Source organism: Myotis davidii, unplaced genomic scaffold, assembly GCF_000327345.1.
Source record: "Myotis davidii unplaced genomic scaffold, ASM32734v1 scaffold221, whole genome shotgun sequence".
Taxonomy (NCBI): Eukaryota; Metazoa; Chordata; class Mammalia; order Chiroptera; family Vespertilionidae; genus Myotis; species Myotis davidii.
Genome location: NW_006293349.1, coordinates 4,072,154 through 4,088,501, shown reverse-complemented (window position 1 = coordinate 4,088,501; position 16,348 = coordinate 4,072,154). Strand labels below are relative to the sequence as shown.

The window sequence follows — 16,348 nt, the reverse complement described above, 5'->3', positions numbered from 1 at the left end:
AGAGCAGGGGGGGTGGCGGGAGCCTCTCCCGCCTCCACGGCAGGTGGACATCCCCCTGGGGGTCCTGGACTGTGAGAGGGCGCAGGCTGGGCTGTGGGACCGCCCCCTCCCACCCCACCCCGTGCATGAATGTCATAAATATATGTTACAAGTAAATATATATATATCACAAGTCAACTGTGTCTCGTAACCAGCATAACTGTGACTTAGTGTTGTTGTTCTAAATGTCTGAGATATGATGTTGGCATGGAATCTTTCAGAAATCTGAGGAACAGACAACATTGAAGGAGGCCGTAGCGATGCTTAATTACGAAAATTTATGCTTAATTATCAACAGGCGGGGTCTTTCAAAGTGGCCCAGCCAATCCCCTCATTTGACGGGAGAGCAGTAGTAACGAGAGGGGTCACTCGACCTCCGGGGCAGGGTGTCCAAGTAGTCAGCAGAGGGGCCAGGACGCTGAGAGTGAGCCTGCAAAGACCGTTTGATCATGATTCACTAGAGCTTGCTCACGACGTGGCAAAGCACAACAGAAACCCTGAGAAAAGTCAACCCTCTGCGAGGGAAAAACTTTTCAAGGAACAATCCTGATACGCGGTAGCCAGTAACCTGACTGTAAGGTTTAAGTATCTTTCCGCCTAATGTTTCCACTCCAAGTACCATTTCTGACTTCGGGTCTATGGGCTGCAGAGGCTCAGTACCTTGATGCTCTCGTTGATGCGATTCACCAGCCACGAGAACAGCCTGCTGTAGAGGTTTTTGGCCAGAGCGTCCCGGGCATAATACGCCTACAAGAAAGAAAAGAAACACTCAGCGTACCCCCGACTACCACAGCGCTCGCCTTCAGTAAAATAAGATTTAAAAACATATATATTTGCAGCTCTTTTATTCCACATGTCTTCTCAGAGCCGCTTTTCATTACAACTCTGGAAGACCAGTCAAGCCACTGAGAACTGATAGGCGGTAACCAATAATCTGATAAAATTCAAGCACCCCCGATACAAAGCTACCAATCCCCCGAAACACCCCCGCCGGGCGCTGTGCTCACCCACCTGCGCCACGTTCAGCGTGGTGGACACCTTCTCCTGCTTGGCCTCCACCGTGCGGAAGCTGAAGGCGCGCTCCAGGACCGACTGGTCGATGGCCGTCAGCTCGCAGATCTCCTTCAGCTCTGTCGGGGGAGGACACGGCGTGACTGCCCGCGCGGCTCAGAGCCATGCCCCCGGCTCAGGAGTCCCTTCTACGGCACATGCAACCCGCACGGCACATGCAACCCGCACGGCACAAGACACTCAAAACAGCTGTCGTCGTGTTTCTGTTCAGTTTCACTACAAAGCTGTTTTCGAACCGACCGAAAGCAAGGTTTACTCTCCGGATTGAAAACTGTGGGCAGAGATTCAGGACACGTTCGCCGGGCGAAGCTGATGCCGCACGGCCTTACCGTTCTTATCCTTGATTTTGCTTTCGTCTAAGCCGTTCACTCGCGACTCGGGCTTGAACTCGATGTTGCCCAGTTTCAGCACCGCGGCCACCACCTCCAGGACGGCCTCGGCCTCATGGTCCATGAAGCCCACGATCTGCATGGCATTCTGGGGGGACAGACACCCGTTTCCTGTCCGTAGTTCTTTTTTTTTTAAAATGAATCATAGAACACATTTGTTTCTGAAGTAACAAAAACAACCACCACCAAAAAGACAACGGTGTCCTGGAATAAACTTCCCCAAACGGAAGCCTGTTAACAAACTGGATAGGGCACCCACGTGCGGCTTTATCTTGTGCAGAGGTTTCCAGCTGAGGTTCTGGGAGCCCCAGGGCACCTGTGACCAAGGCGGGGGGAGGGGTAAACAGGAAGACAGAGGAGGCTGGGAGCTGAGCCTTGGGCTCCCACCCCGTTGCTGTGTGTGTATACACATCTGTCTTTCATCCTGGAACTCTACTGCTGGAAAAAACATCTTCCATAACCCCCTACAAAAAAGCCTCCTCGTTCACTTTACACACGAGAAAACCTGCGGTTTGCAAAGATGAAGTCTGCAAACCGACCCAGGGCCCTGTGGGTAATAAGGCACATCCGCCCAGTCATGAATTTGTATTGAGTGCCAACGATCTGCCAGGCAGAGTCCTTAGAGCTGGTCTAGAACCCACGTCTCAAAACTGTGTGCTGGACTCCACAGGCCTCGCCTTCGACGATGCCCGGTTTTAATAAGTGACGCACTCGGAGAAACGCTCTCTTTTCGAGAAGAGCCCAGCTTGTCTGTTCATCTGGTTACGACCAGGCAACCCAGAATCCAAACATAAGCATCGGTAGAGGGAGCAGGGGGAGACCCCAAGTCCTCCCAGAGACGAACTGGTGACAATCCAGTTTCCTCCAGGATCGCCACCTCCTCCTCACTCCCCCCACCCCCGCCCCCGTCTCATGTGGAAGTGATCATCGGTCACCACGGCACGTCCCAAGAGCAGTGACTGTCAAAGTGCCGCAGGACCGTCAAACAGGCCGTCACTTAAAAGCCTTTGTCTAAAGGCTGATCATCCCAGTTTGGTCACCATTTCTCAGAAACTGTTTAAAAGCACAACTTTCTGTCTCAAAAACAGTTTTGGCTTCATATGATCCTAGAACATGTCACGTTTTCACGCCTGAACGTGAACTATTGGGCTTTGGTGATGAAAACAGTCAGGATCTCAGTACAGCCTCAAAAGGGTCAGACCCCAAACTCATCCAATCAGAGGCTCCTGTCGATGACCAGGAAAACCACTCCGTGCCATAGGCACGGCCTTCACCTCGCGTGACGTCCGGGCCGTGAACAGATCACAGCCAATCAAACACAACAGGCCTCGTAGAATTCTCAGCCTTTACGGAGCACGAGTTACACGTGGAAGAAAACTCAATTCCGTTACCAATTCCGATGGAGCGGTAAAGCGCTCCCCACTTTAAAGAGAAATGGGAAGGGCACCCTTACCCTAACGGTTCTGAAGTTGGCCGCATCATCCACGCCATTAACTCTGGCGGAGTCCAGGCTCAAGTAGTTGTATCGGCTGAAATCCCGCTCGAGTTTCAGTTTCTCTGTGGAATCGCACACACAAATCGATAAGCCACTTCCATAACCCGAACCATCTCTAACTTCTCATTCCTTACCCCTTCAGATAAAATGACTTTAAATTCTGTGTTAAGCCAACAGAAAAACTGGTGCCCAAGTATCAATAAGAGCCGTTTTCTAAAATCACCTTTCTCGGTGTTGTTCATAGTTTTTTCACATTTATTCCTAATGGGAAGGCCCTTTCCATAGGTTTATAATAGAAAATATCTTCCCTGTACTATTTCATTTTAACAGGGTATCTGCCTAGCCATTCCCACACCAGGCTATCTAAATAGAGGGCAGGGATAAGTGTCCCCCTACACAATGTGTTGGGGTGCCTCTGAACTATTTCATTGGGGTACGTTCCAAAAAGTGGTGTGCTGGGCGGGAGGCTGACCATTCCATGGCTTATCTGGGGTCCCCGGGGAAGATGTCCTCCCTGTGAGGTGACACCCACAAGCTGGAAGCAGACCAGAGCCCGACACCTCTGCGGGCTCCCCCCTTTCTAGTAACTCCCCCTCATGCGCGAGCAGTGGACACTCGGAGTCATTTCCGTGCCCTCTGCTGACCTGGGTGAGGGGAGTCCCCCAGGTGGCGCTAACTTGCCAAAGTTCTTCTGGTCTCAACCGTTTGTTCAAAACTTTTCCTCGCTTGGCTGTTGCGCTCGGGCACTACACGATGCGCTTACATTAACTCTCTCTCTCAGATGCCCAGAGGTGATGTTTTTAACTCTAGTTGCAAACGTCTTCCCGCTATTTTTCAGTCTTCACGGAACCATGTTTTCCTCTAGGGATGCATCTGCTGCTCCCTGCTCATTCCCTCTCCCCACGCGAATAAAGGCATTCGTCCATCTCACTGTTTTACGTCATAATTAGCCCCTCCCCCAATGCGTAGCTCTTTTTGGAAGCCACCTGAGACAGGCAAAGCACAGGGACCTATCAAACCAACGCTGGCGTGTAATCAAAGCAAACACCCCGTGTCCTTCACCTCAACCAGGGTCACGGAAAACGTGTAAGAAGGAGGGGAAAGCATGTGAGACACTTTTTAAAAGAATGCTCTGGATTGACTGTCAAACCTCAGAGGGAAGGCAGTGGAGGGAGGGTCGGTGGGAGGAGATCAACCAAAGAACTCCTATGCATACAGGCACAGCCCGTGGACACAGACAATAGGGTGGTGAGGGCCTGGGGTGGGGGGCGGGGCCAGCCTGGGAGAGGTCAATGGGGGAGAAGGGGACATCTGTCATACTTTCAACAATAAAGTTGTGTGTGTGGTTTTTTAAGTTGAATATAGAAAAAAATTTAAGAAGGAAAAAGAAATGGAAAGAATGCTCCGGAAGGTGCTGTGACAGGGCCGGCCGGGGGCTCAGGCTGTCAAACCTCAGAGGGAAGGCAGTGGAGGGAGGGTCGGTGGGAGGAGATCAACCAAAGAACTCCTACGCATACAGGCACAGCCCGTGGACACAGACAATAGGGTGGTGAGGGCCTGGGGTGGGAGTGGGGCCGGGGCCGGCCTGGGAGAGGTTAATGGGGGAGAAGGGGACATCTGTAATGTTTTCAACAATGAAGTTTTTTTTTAAGTTGAATGTAGAAAAAAAATTAAGAAGAAAAAAGAAGTTAAAAGAATGCTCCGGAAGGTGCTATGACAGGGCTGGCCGGGGGTTCGGCGGATGAGAGCCCCATCCACACACCGGCACGCTGGCCCCTGGGACTTGGCGCGAGCGGGGACTCACCCAGGAGCTCCTCGGAGGCGCCGGAGAGCAGCTGGTAGAAGACGTGGAAGTTCCTCTCGCCCCGCGGCTGCTTCACCACACGCGACTTCTCCAGAAGGTCTAAGGGGAGAGGGATCAAACCCAGGGCAGGGTCAGTTAGGCTCTGGCATCCACCACGGTTCTCTTTCCCCTTTCCCTGTCTCCTCCCGTCTCGTATTAATAGAAAAATACCAGGAGGTACACTTTCAGCTCTAGTTCCAGGGAGAAACGCAACCCTAACTGAAGCCACCCGGCGGAACACACAGGGTCCCTTCAGACAACAGTGATGTGCAAGGTAAGTTCAACAACACACGCCACCACCTGACTAGAGACAACAAGCTGTAAACCAACAGGCTCTTCACGTGGCGTGACATTCGCTCCTTCAACATGTAGCCTTGCAAGTCAAACCAGGCGATGAAGTGCGGCTTTACCAACCCACTAGGCAATCGTGATAATAAATCATTTAAAGTTTGTGAGATCTGACTGTGCGCTTTATTTATAGACTTTTCCCACCGAGTCCTCCACCATCCTATGAGGAATGACTTCACAGGTGAAAAGCTGACAAGTGCGGTGGGAAGTCAGGCCACCTGACCCAGGTGCAGGCCCCGCAGCGCAGCCACACGCCCGCCAGCGGGAAGAGTGAGGATGTCCCTGAGAGCTTGGCGTCTTAGAGAACCAACGCGGGTCTCACCTAATGCAACTTGGTGGTGTTTGACAGCGTACTTTCATGATTCCAGATAATTTTTCATCCCACAAATCTGAAAGTTTTCAAACTTTCTCCAAGGAAGGGAGGAAGGGAGGAAGAGAGGGAGGAAGGGAAGGGAATGGAAGGAAAGGAAAGTTGGGGGAATTCTCTGGCAAAGGCCAAATTTAGTTACAAAATTCTGAATTAGTGATCCCATTATCGAGGACTAAATTTAGAGAACAAAGACACTGGATTTCTAATAAGAGAAAAATTTAAACATTATCCAAAAAATGCACAGGGAGAGAGGCTGTGCCTTTCTCTGGAAACGGCACCGAGCTCCCTAATGCGCACGGTGGGACCCACCCAGCGTCTGCCCAGGTGAAGTTCAGTGCACATGTGAGGCAAGGCAAGCCCCAGGGGGTCAAACCCAGGAGGTCACGGTCAGAAGGAGGAGGTGAGTTTCAAGGAAACCTAAAAGTGGGCTGAGGAGCAGAGAACAAAAGCGTATAAACACAAAGCTACCAGCAACAGGACGCTGTGGCGCTTTCAAACGCTCATCCCCGGTCATTCCACCTGGACGGCGGCCAAGGCCTCACAGAATGAGGTTCCTATTGAGCCAAAAGGAAGAAAACAAATGGAATGCACCAGGGAGACAGCATTTAGTCACGGAAGATGACGCAGCATCCATCCCCTCGAGGGACTGGCCATTTCGGTCAACTAGCCGGTCAATACTGAGTGCGGAACGGAAGACAGAACCGAGGGGGAGGCTGAGAGGCGGCCTGAGCTCACTCACCCCGTGGCTAAGAGCACCAGCACAGTTCTAGAAGGAAGAACCCCCCCGCGCAGGGGCAGGCCCTTGGTGGAGAAGCTAATCCTTACAGAAATTCCTCAAGCCTGGAAGAAGGTAACTCGATCACATTTAAAAATATATAAACAAACGCTACAGCCCTAGCCGGTGTGGCTCAGTGGATAGAGCTTCGGCCTGCAGACTGAAGGGTCCCGGGTTCAATTCGGGTCAAGGGCATGTACCTTGGCTGTGAGCACATTCCCAGTAGGGGGCGTGCATGAGGCAGCTGACCAATGATTCCCTCTCATCATTGATGTTTCTCTCTCTCTCCCTCTCCCTTCCTCTCTGAAATCAAGAAAAAAAATATATAAAAAATAAAACCCTACAGCTTACCTCACCCATCCATGCACAAACTCCTCAGTCATCAGTCCACTCACTCACTGCTCCCCCAATGTGCCGGGCACCATCTGGCAATGAGCTGGGCACTGGCTACCAACATTCAGACCTTCTCCCCTTGGTGCACAGGGTCCCCTGCTCACATCACGCCCGCCACCCACATCCACAGCAGCAGCTCTTCCCACGGAGGGATGCCCAGGTCCTTGGAGCATGGGGTGGGTGGGAGGGCAGTGGTCAGGGGTCCCTCGCCTGTCAGAGCCCACCCCCAGGCCTCCCCACGGGGCTAAGGACCCTGCCACACCCCACACACATTCGCCCACCCGACAGTGACACCGTAACATTAAGGACAGACAACTGCCTGGCGCCACTCATCCCATCCCACGCCAACAAGCCAACTGTGGTCCTTCTTCCAGACACCGATACTGTCCACGCCTGGGCAGGGCCACACCGGGCCCCGCAGCACACCGGCCGGCCTGCTCGCAGACAATGGCGCTTAGTCATGGCCATGGCTTGCCGCCCCAGCAGACAGCCACCGAGTTAAAGAATAGCATTCCCTGTGCGGCGTGTGGGAAGGAATGCTGGCCCGTGCGCTTCCTGACCCGGCAGCTCGCCTGATACGATCGGTGACTGCGGTCACATCCAAGGGTAGATGCCATGTGCACCGCGCGGTGCCAGGGGGAGGGAGGGAACTTTCCCAGGCCTCTCCCCAGCAGCTGCTTCTCCCTCCTTATCACCCTCCCGCGGGCCCCGCCCTGCAGCCCTGTGATCACCCCGACTTTGTGGGTGAGAAACGGAGGCTCGTCTGCCAGGGTTACCGCGACAGGGCCAGGCGCACAGCTCTGGTGACTGAGGCATCCGTTCAGTCTGCTCTTTATGATTTTCCAGCGAAAAGACTGCGAACCCCAGACACGAGTGGAAACGTACACTTTACAGCAGGCAGCCGGTCCCATGCTCGCTCACCACTGACGCTTCCCTCTCTCCCTCTCCCTTCCTCTCTGACATCAATAAAAGCATTTCTTTAAAACAAGTATTATCTCGCATCAAACAAACATCTGGACGTGCTTCCATGTTTTATCTTCTCAAATGACGCAAATGTTTGCCATTTCCCACATTTTGAGCCCGTCTCCTAATGATACACCCTCAGCGATGTTCTCCGGTTCGGTTCGGGTGAGCCCGTGGCACAGCCCGCCTCCCCCGGGCAAAGAGCCCGCGGCTGGCTTTCCTTTCTACTGGCCGGTCCGCAGCCAGCCCCGTGGCCCATGCCCTTCCCGGGGTAGCCTGTGCTTTCACTCGGCAGCGCCTGGACAAGGAGGCAAAATGTGCTTCCTACAGCCTGGCCGGTCTCGTCTTCTTTCCCAGGTTATGAGATGCTGGCTTTGGCAGTTTGGAGAGGACAAGAGGGGTCTGCCCAGTGCTCACCCCCGTCCCGGAGGCCAGCCGCTGCCGCTCCCCGCGACCACCTCTGAGTCAGCCCGTCTACGCAGAGTGAAGTCTCCTGCTCTGACCACTAATGTATCCCTTTGCTCTCCCGGCACAGGATCCTTGGAAACACCGGGGTGTTCCCACTACCACAGATTTCAATACAACGTCCCTGTGGGAACAGACAGTAACCACCACCATATGAAACCCATTCGCACGGATACAGTCATCCTAACGGGGCAAGCACTGAGGGCTTAATGTTTACTCTCCATGGAGACCGTGACCATGAAAGGGCAGGCAGGCAGGCATTGCCATGTGGAGCTTACACCTCAAAACGTAAGACCCACGTTACTGTCCAATCCTTGTAGGAAAGTAACCCTTAAACATGTTCCTAGCGTCCTCAAAAGGAATATTGAATCAATCGTTTCAGAACCAGAACATTTCAATACAAGTTCTATAATGAAAACAGCAAGCGTATCCTCATTTTTGAAAAATCGTGGATTATTAAAGTTAAGTTGTGTTGTACAAAGTCAATGCTGAAGATTTACGAATATATTTCAGAATGAAAACGAACGGTGCCTTTAATGGGGGTCTTAGAACTGGGCCTGCCTTTTCCTGTGCAGCTCTCAGCGGCTGCCAGGCACCGTGAAGGGAGGGAGCCAGCCTAGCAGGCTGGGCAGGCTTACAGTCACTTGATTTGGGCACCATTCTGGTCAGCATGTGTTTCTGCTTCCCTATTGGACATACAAAACCATTTAATCCAACCAATTTCATATGAACACTTACTGCTGGAAATATTCTCTAATAACTATGCATTTTGGCAAATGTGGATAATCTCAACGCATGGCACATACCTTGTGTAGTCAGGCAAACTAAAATGGAAAATTAACCCAGCCAGCGTGGCTCAGTGGTTGAGCACCAACCTATGAACCAGGAGGTCACAGTTCGATTCCCGGTCAGGGTACATGCCTGGGTTGTGGGCTCCATCCCCGTGTAGGGTGTGCAGGAGGCAGCTGATCCATGATTCTCTCTCATCATTGATGTTTCTATCTCTCTCTCCTCCCTTCCTCTCTGAAATCAATAAAAATAGAGCTTAAAAAAATAAATGGAAAATTAACTACTTAAAAACTATGAAATGGTGGAAATGAGAAGAGCCATACAATTTATTCAATTTAATCCCATGGATTCAAAGATGAGAAAACCCCAGCCCATCAAGGTTGCTCTATGAATAGTGATTTAATTTTTTTAAACTAGCTATATAGTTTGCCCAGGTTTCTTAACCACTAACCACCTGGCAGCATTCCTCCAGCCTAGAGTTGGGCTGGGTTTGTTAAATAAAATAACCTTTGGAGAAAGGTCTATAGTAATAAAATACAGTTGGACTAGTACCTATTTCTTCAGCAGACCCCTAAAAAGTTTTTCCAGGGTAAAGATTATGTCATCTTTTAAAAAGATTTAGAAATTATATAAGACAAGCTGAAATCTATAGGTTAAAAGTCTAAGCAGTATAAGAAGACATATTCGTACACCCATCTCTTAAAGATCCAAGTATCTACAATATTCCATTTTAAACACACGTGTTACTGTTCTAAACTTCTTTAAAAGAATTCAAATAAAATACTCACAGTTACTAATCACTCCTCCCAGGGGGTCGCCTTTAAAGTCGAATTCAATATCCATATATTTGCCCTGCCAGAGAAAGACTTGGTGAGTTTTCAAGATCCCCTCAAAATATTCAGTCAGCGTACCCTCTCAGAGAACAGCAGCAGCGTAAGCCCTCCATACATCTGTTTAAATGTAATTAAGAAAGACACAGTTTATGTAACCATGACGCACAACAATACGCCTCCATGAATAATTCATATTAAATACCCCATTAGCTCCAAACTAGCATATCCCATTGCTAATTCAAGAATAGATCATCTCAGCCGTCATGTAAATTTTCCACTTCAGATCTGTTTCAAGTTCTGAAGGGGGGGTGTCTTCCATTCAACAATAAAACTGCGGAAAATAAGTATTCCTTGTATATGCATTCGTGGGGAAGATGAACTATTTCATTTTTATAGGCAAAATATGTGTAAGCCATGGCCAGAAACTCCAAACACACTGGCCCCGGGGAACACTTAAAGTCCTGTTTTTATATCCACTCAAATCAAATACAGGACCATGCGGGTGACCAGCTCAGAATCAAAGACCGCTCCGTGCTCCTCTCGGGCTTTGATCTGGATTACACAGCCGTCTATGACAGGCTCGTGTTCTACTTTATAGCCGGTGCGTTAAACACAGGGACGCACACATGGCGTTTCACGCGGTCATTTCTGCAGAACTGCTCTGTCATTGTCTGGTTAAAGAGTAACCAGCAGGAGAGAATGGCCCCGACAGCTGCTCTTTGTTTGGAAAAGGGTGTGTTGGTCGAAGGAGACTTTGGTTTTGCTTCGTGTTCTACCTTCGTAACAGCCAGAGAGATGGTTCCTAAGTCATTCTCCCAAAGAATGACTTACACTTCTCTATTTGAGAAATAACCGTGAGGGGGAAGACCCAGGATCGCATGGCGCCCAGTCAACATGCGATCTGTGACTTTTTCTTAGCTCACACACGCTCTCCTGCCTTCTCCTTCTCGTCATCCTGGGTCTCCTGGCCTTTTAAAGCCTTCACAGCCCCAGCCGGTTTGGCTCAGTGGCTAGAGCATAGGCCTGGGGACTGAAAGGTCCCAGGTTCAATTCCGGGCAAGGGCACATGCCCGGGTTGCAGGCTCAATCCTCAATCCTGGTTACGTGCAGGAGGCAGCCAATCCATGATTGTCTCTCCTCGTTGATGTTTCTCTCTCTCCCTCTCCTTTCCTCTCCGAAATCAATGAAAATATTTTGTTTAAAAAATAAAGCCCTCACTGAGTAGTCATTAAGTAAAGGTCTATAAAACAGTCTATAGAAGCGGTCAGCAGGGCAACCAAGGCCCAGCTCCTGCCCTCAGACGCTCTCAGCCGCCGGGGCTGGAGAGAGACACACCGGACTGGACTGTGCATGGGGTGCCTCCTGCCATGGGCCCCGGTACTCTGCACGGGGAACAGGGACCGAGGGAAAGCAGGAAGTCTGCCCTTAGTGTCAGAGGCCAGCAGGCAAGGAGGGGAGAGCAGGAAGGAGGAGGCGCAAGCTGGCCTCCTAAAGGATGGAGAGGGAGGCAGGAGCCCATCACGACATCGAGATGTGCGCCTGACAGCCACGCCGGGTCATAACGGTTCCCAGACAAGGGTGCCACAGTCACACGTGCCTCCTGACAAGACCACTCTGGCTGTGTGCAATGGGCTAGAAGGAAACAAGGCCAGGGTGGCTGAGGGGAGGTGGCAGTCATTGGGGAGAAACGTGGGTGACTTTCAACAGGAGTCGCAGCAAAAGCGGGGAGTAAGCAGAGCAGAGAGCGAGGCAGCGAGTCGCCAGGACAGGTCCTGGGCGGATGGACAAGGTCAGAGAGGAGGGACGAGGATTCAAAGCCCAGGAGTGCGGCCCTCCGTGGGAACACTGGTCTAAAGGGTAAGCTACAATGAGCACGCCTACGGGACCACCACGGGGTCGACCAAGTATCTCCGTGAAGAGATTGAGAAGGTCATGCCAGACCTGGCTGGTCTGCTCAGTGGTTAGAGTGTTGGCCCATGGACCGAAGGGTAGCAGGTTCAATTCCTGGTTACGGGGAAGGACCTCAGTCACAGGTTCGATCCCCAGTCCCGGTAGGACGCATGGGGAGGCAACCAGTCCCTGTGTCTCTCGCACATCAGTGTTTCTATCCTCCCTCCGGCCTTTCCAGTCTCTCTAACGATCAATGGAAAAATATCCTCGGGTGAGGATTTATAAAAAAAGAACTTCATTCTGGGTTAACCTGTCACACACTGTCAAAGGAAATGCAATTTCCATGAGTCATCAACGCTGCTATATATGGTCACTGTGCACACAGGAGAGAAATTACTAAGACCTGGGCGTGAAATGATGTAGCCTATAATCCAGTATTAATTTCATATCCTAACGCCTCTGTTATAATAGGATTTCTCTGAATTTACTTAATAAGCCAAGCCTCTCAGTTGTGAATGTAGTAATGACTCTGAGTAACACGGTTTTCTCAATGTTTACAGTCTATGGACTAAATATATTTGCAAATGTCTTTTGTAAAGCGTGTGTCATTGGCAAAAAGCAAAACATGAAATCTCCACAAAGCAGCTTGACCTCTTGGAATGACTTCTCCCTGCCCACGCTCCCGTTGCTGCTCATTCTATTTATGTAATGAGATTAGCCATGTGACCACAGCAGGGCAAGGCAGGGCTAATCCAACGGAAAAACGCGCAGCCTCGGACCGGAACCTTCCCCTCTCCAAGCCATTGACCATCTCCGTGGGGCCACGCTCCTGCCTGCAGCACTGAGAACCCCACGGAGGAGCAGCCAGAGGAGCTGACAGAGGGGAAGAGGAAAGGCAGGGAGGGTCTGGCAAAGAGGCATCAAAGATCAGAATCGGTCCCAAGTCGTGTATGAGAAGAGAGCTTATGAGGTCACTGATCTTTTAACATAAAACCGGTTAAACTCTAGAAAAAAGGAAGCGATTTCAAGCCCTGGCCGGGTTAACTCCGTTGGTTAGAGCATCGTCCCCATACACCAAGGTTTGGGGCTCATGCCTAGCAGGGCACACACCAGAATCAACCAATGGATGCATATGTGGGACAGCAAGTCGATGCTTCTCTCTCCCTCTCCCCATCTAAAATCCATCAGTAAATAAATAGAAAGAAAGAACCGATTTCAGAATGCTAGCCTCACACACAGCGTGCTCCCCTGCTGCCTCCAGGCAGGTCTGTGTGGGGGAGGAAGGGGCTCAGCTGGAGAGCCCTGCGGGCAGATGTGCAGTCATGCAGAGATGATGGGAGACGAAGCCGGAAAGTTCTCTCAGTGGAATCAGCATATTCCAACTCAGCCAACGCCAAGCAACAGTTAGCTTCAATTGTTATTGTTCAGTCCTCTCTCCCCGCCCCCATTAGCTGCCAATCCTAGTGACTGGATCTCTCTCTTGAGCTTTAGAATACACCTCCTCCCGTCCTGGTATCTATAATAATAAAAAGGTAATATGCTAATTAGACTGGATGTCCTTCCGGATGCCCTTCTGGATGAAGCCAGGGTGTGGTGGGGGTTGAGGCAGAGGCCGCTGCTATGGAGGTGGGGGCCGAGCCCCTTGCACGGATTTTGTGCATCAGGCCTCTAGTTACTGTATAAAGGACAAACCCGGTACAGTATACGAACTCAGTTTATCCTTCTCCTTAATTTCTGATTCTTAATTATGATTTCCAAATACCAAAATTTAGACAAGAGTTATTCTAAATAGCCTCATTTAAATTGCTCATGGAATCTTAGGATCCGTGATAAGAAAACATGAAAAAAAAAAATAGCCTGTCACTCCAAGAACGGAAAAAGGGGAATTCCAGAAAGCAAAGAACCGTCCGTAAAAACTCGCCCGGGTTTCAACAGCAATGGTGCTCTTCGTTTCCACACGTGGGTATGAGGAAATATTAAACATCTCCTGGCTGTGTACACATGCACGAGATAAATATTAGGGTTAACACTTGTGCTTTACAAATACTTACAAATCGCGAGGAGTTGTCATTCCTGACCGTCTTGGCATTTCCAAAAGCTAGGAAGAAAGGAATGATGCATGGTTAAATGGACAGGAAGTCATTTCACGCAGAAAGATACGGCCACTATCATACTTACAATTTATAAATCCTAGAACATACAACTTGCAGCAGTGGCACTGCTGTCTAAAATTTCCACAGAAGCACACTAAACAGGAGTCCACTAAAGCTCCCGTGTCTTATAAGTTCATAGAAAAAGAGCGTCATTCCTGACTCATGGAATTCCCCAGGATTACTGTAACTCAGTCTCGTTTGATTCGGGATCTGGTAACAGTGTTGACAGCAGTGAATGGAGTGGCCAGCAGGCACGGCTTCTGAGCCCTTCACCATGATCCTCAGCGGATAAGGTCAATTCAGCGATAACTACTACTTAGGATTGCCAAAAGTTGTGTGGAACTTGCTGAGGTCTCCGGAAACCTTTAAATTTGTAATTAATTTGAAGTCAAGCTATTTATAACAGAAAGACAAAGAGATTCGAAAACTATCATCCTTGCCAGTAGGCTCAATATGTCCGTCAGACCTAAGTGAAACTTTCTAGAATATAAAGAAAGCCAAGCCCGGCTGGTATAACGTAAGTACTTCATTGACACTTACAAAAATACTGAATATTGAAAACTTCCTAAGCAAATACTCTCCAGGTTTTATTATTATTATTATTATTTGCATAACTAATTCACTTCATTGTACTGATGGGGTGGTCATAATAATCTGGCGGGTCATAATCTGGCCACTCAGTGTATATATAATAAAAAATAAAAAAAAGAACGCCAAACTGGCCCATGACTCAAAATCCAAGTGGGTTCCAATCTCCGCTGCTTCGAGCCGAGTTCCCCGCAGGCCCCCTTTCAAACGAGGGCACCTCAGAACCACAGGCTGATGCCACCAGGCAGAGTGTTCCGTGGAGCGCTGGCGGCTCACAGGGTCTTCCGGTAGAAGGACTGCCTCACCAAGCTGTGCACAAGGCAGGGAAGAGCGATCTGGGCCAAGGTAGCGAAGGACCGAGCAGAGTAAATATGCCACCTGAGCAGCCAGGGTCCCTGTTCCGTGGTCTGGAAGCCCCGCGGTGCGCCTCACCCTTCACCATGCACACCCACGGCCTCGGGGGCTTGTGAAGGCGCAGACTTGGGCTCAGGGCATGAAATTCTGCGTTTCGGCCCATCCTGGCTGTTAACCGGGACCCGTGGGCCACACGGCAGCTGGCAAGGACTGAGACACGATGACACGTGAGCAGAAATGAATGTTCAGGTGGAGAGACCAGCATCCCATCTCCGGAAGCCTCCATCGCTTCATGCAATCCAACGGAGAGAAGATGATTGAAGAGCAAGAGCTCAAACGGTAACTCAGGGCTAAAAGCTGGTCCGGGTGCTGAGAGCAGCCACGGGATCAGGCCAGGAAGTGTGTGTTCAAGTTGAAGTTCACTTTGGATACTTGGCAGCCAACCCTGATGTGTTATATTTCACATTAGCTGGCTTTTTCTTTTTATTTTTTTTTAATATACTTTCATTGAGGTCAGAGAAGAAGGGAGAGGGAGAGATAGGAACATCAACGAGGAGAGAGAATCACTGATTGGCTGCCTCCTGCACGCCCCCTATGGGGATCGAGCCGGCAACCCGGGCATGTGCCCTTGATTGGAATCGACCCCGGGACCCTTCAGTCCACAGACCAATGTTCTATCCACTAAGCCAAACTGGCCAGGGCACATTTGTTGGTTTTTTAATGTTTCTGATTTTTTTTTTTAAAAAAAGGTGAGTCCTCCTCAGTTAAGACTCAGTCCTCAGTCCTCCTTCATAAAGGCAACAGGGCAGTTCTCAGGGCAGAGACACCACGTGGGATGAGTGTGGCGTAGCGGGTCCCCTGACACCAATTCTCTCTTTAACACGAAGCAAACAGGTGCTACACGGAGCAAGGAAACCTGACACAGGAAACCTCCAGAAAGGATGCTGAAGTCACCTTTCCATCCCCCGTCCACCCCCGCTGAAAGGCCGGACGGTAACAAACGCAACCTTGAGAACGGTGAGTGCCGGCCCAGGGATCCCCAGGGGTCGTGAGGACCAGGACATCATTTGGGGTTTTCACAGGGTAGTCCTTCCTGGGGGGTGTGGCCACGTCGAGGTGCCAAGTGAACTAACTTGCGTGGCCCCTAAGCCCAGCTCCAGATGCCAATGCATAAAAGGCTGTGTGTTGTGGCTTGAAGGTCAAGGGCGAGTGAAGGAATTGCTTCAAAAAAACTTTATTCAGAGCGGCCTTTGCAAGCCATAAACCCTCTTTTCATCAAACAAGTCTGAGTTGCACATTCTGAACCCAGCTCCGAACACTGGCGTCTTTGACTGTGAGCCCCAGGCTCGAAGACAAGGGCTCCCTCACACACTTGAGACACATTCCTCAATTGTTGTTCTAAGAGCATTGTTCTCGATGTTCATTTCCAGGAGCAGCTCCAGCTGGGAAGTGGAGCGTTCCCATACGAGATGGCGCATGCCCACAGAGGCCTTCCTCCCATTTCCTGCCCGGGGCCTCGCTTCGAGCACCATCGGCGCAACGGCCAGATCCTCATCACAGAGGCGACTACAGCGTCCACGGAGCTGCTCT

At 50.5% G+C, this 16,348-nt stretch overlaps 1 protein-coding gene across 1 annotated transcript in view; it reads right to left on the bottom strand.

Annotated features, from left to right (window-relative positions):
- The window catches only part of MYO1B (myosin IB), a gene marked incomplete at its 3' end in the record, with an annotated part of 139,872 nt that overhangs the window by 62,655 nt on the left and 60,869 nt on the right, over positions 1-16,348 (bottom strand). The window contains exons 6-12 of the mRNA XM_015566116.1: positions 13,715-13,761; positions 9,729-9,792; positions 4,799-4,897; positions 2,953-3,056; positions 1,440-1,587; positions 1,051-1,169; positions 700-786 (exon numbers count right to left, since the gene is read on the bottom strand). Coding sequence (XP_015421602.1) covers positions 700-786; positions 1,051-1,169; positions 1,440-1,587; positions 2,953-3,056; positions 4,799-4,897; positions 9,729-9,792; positions 13,715-13,761 — 668 coding nt within the window. The remainder of the gene's footprint in view (positions 1-699; positions 787-1,050; positions 1,170-1,439; positions 1,588-2,952; positions 3,057-4,798; positions 4,898-9,728; positions 9,793-13,714; positions 13,762-16,348) is intronic.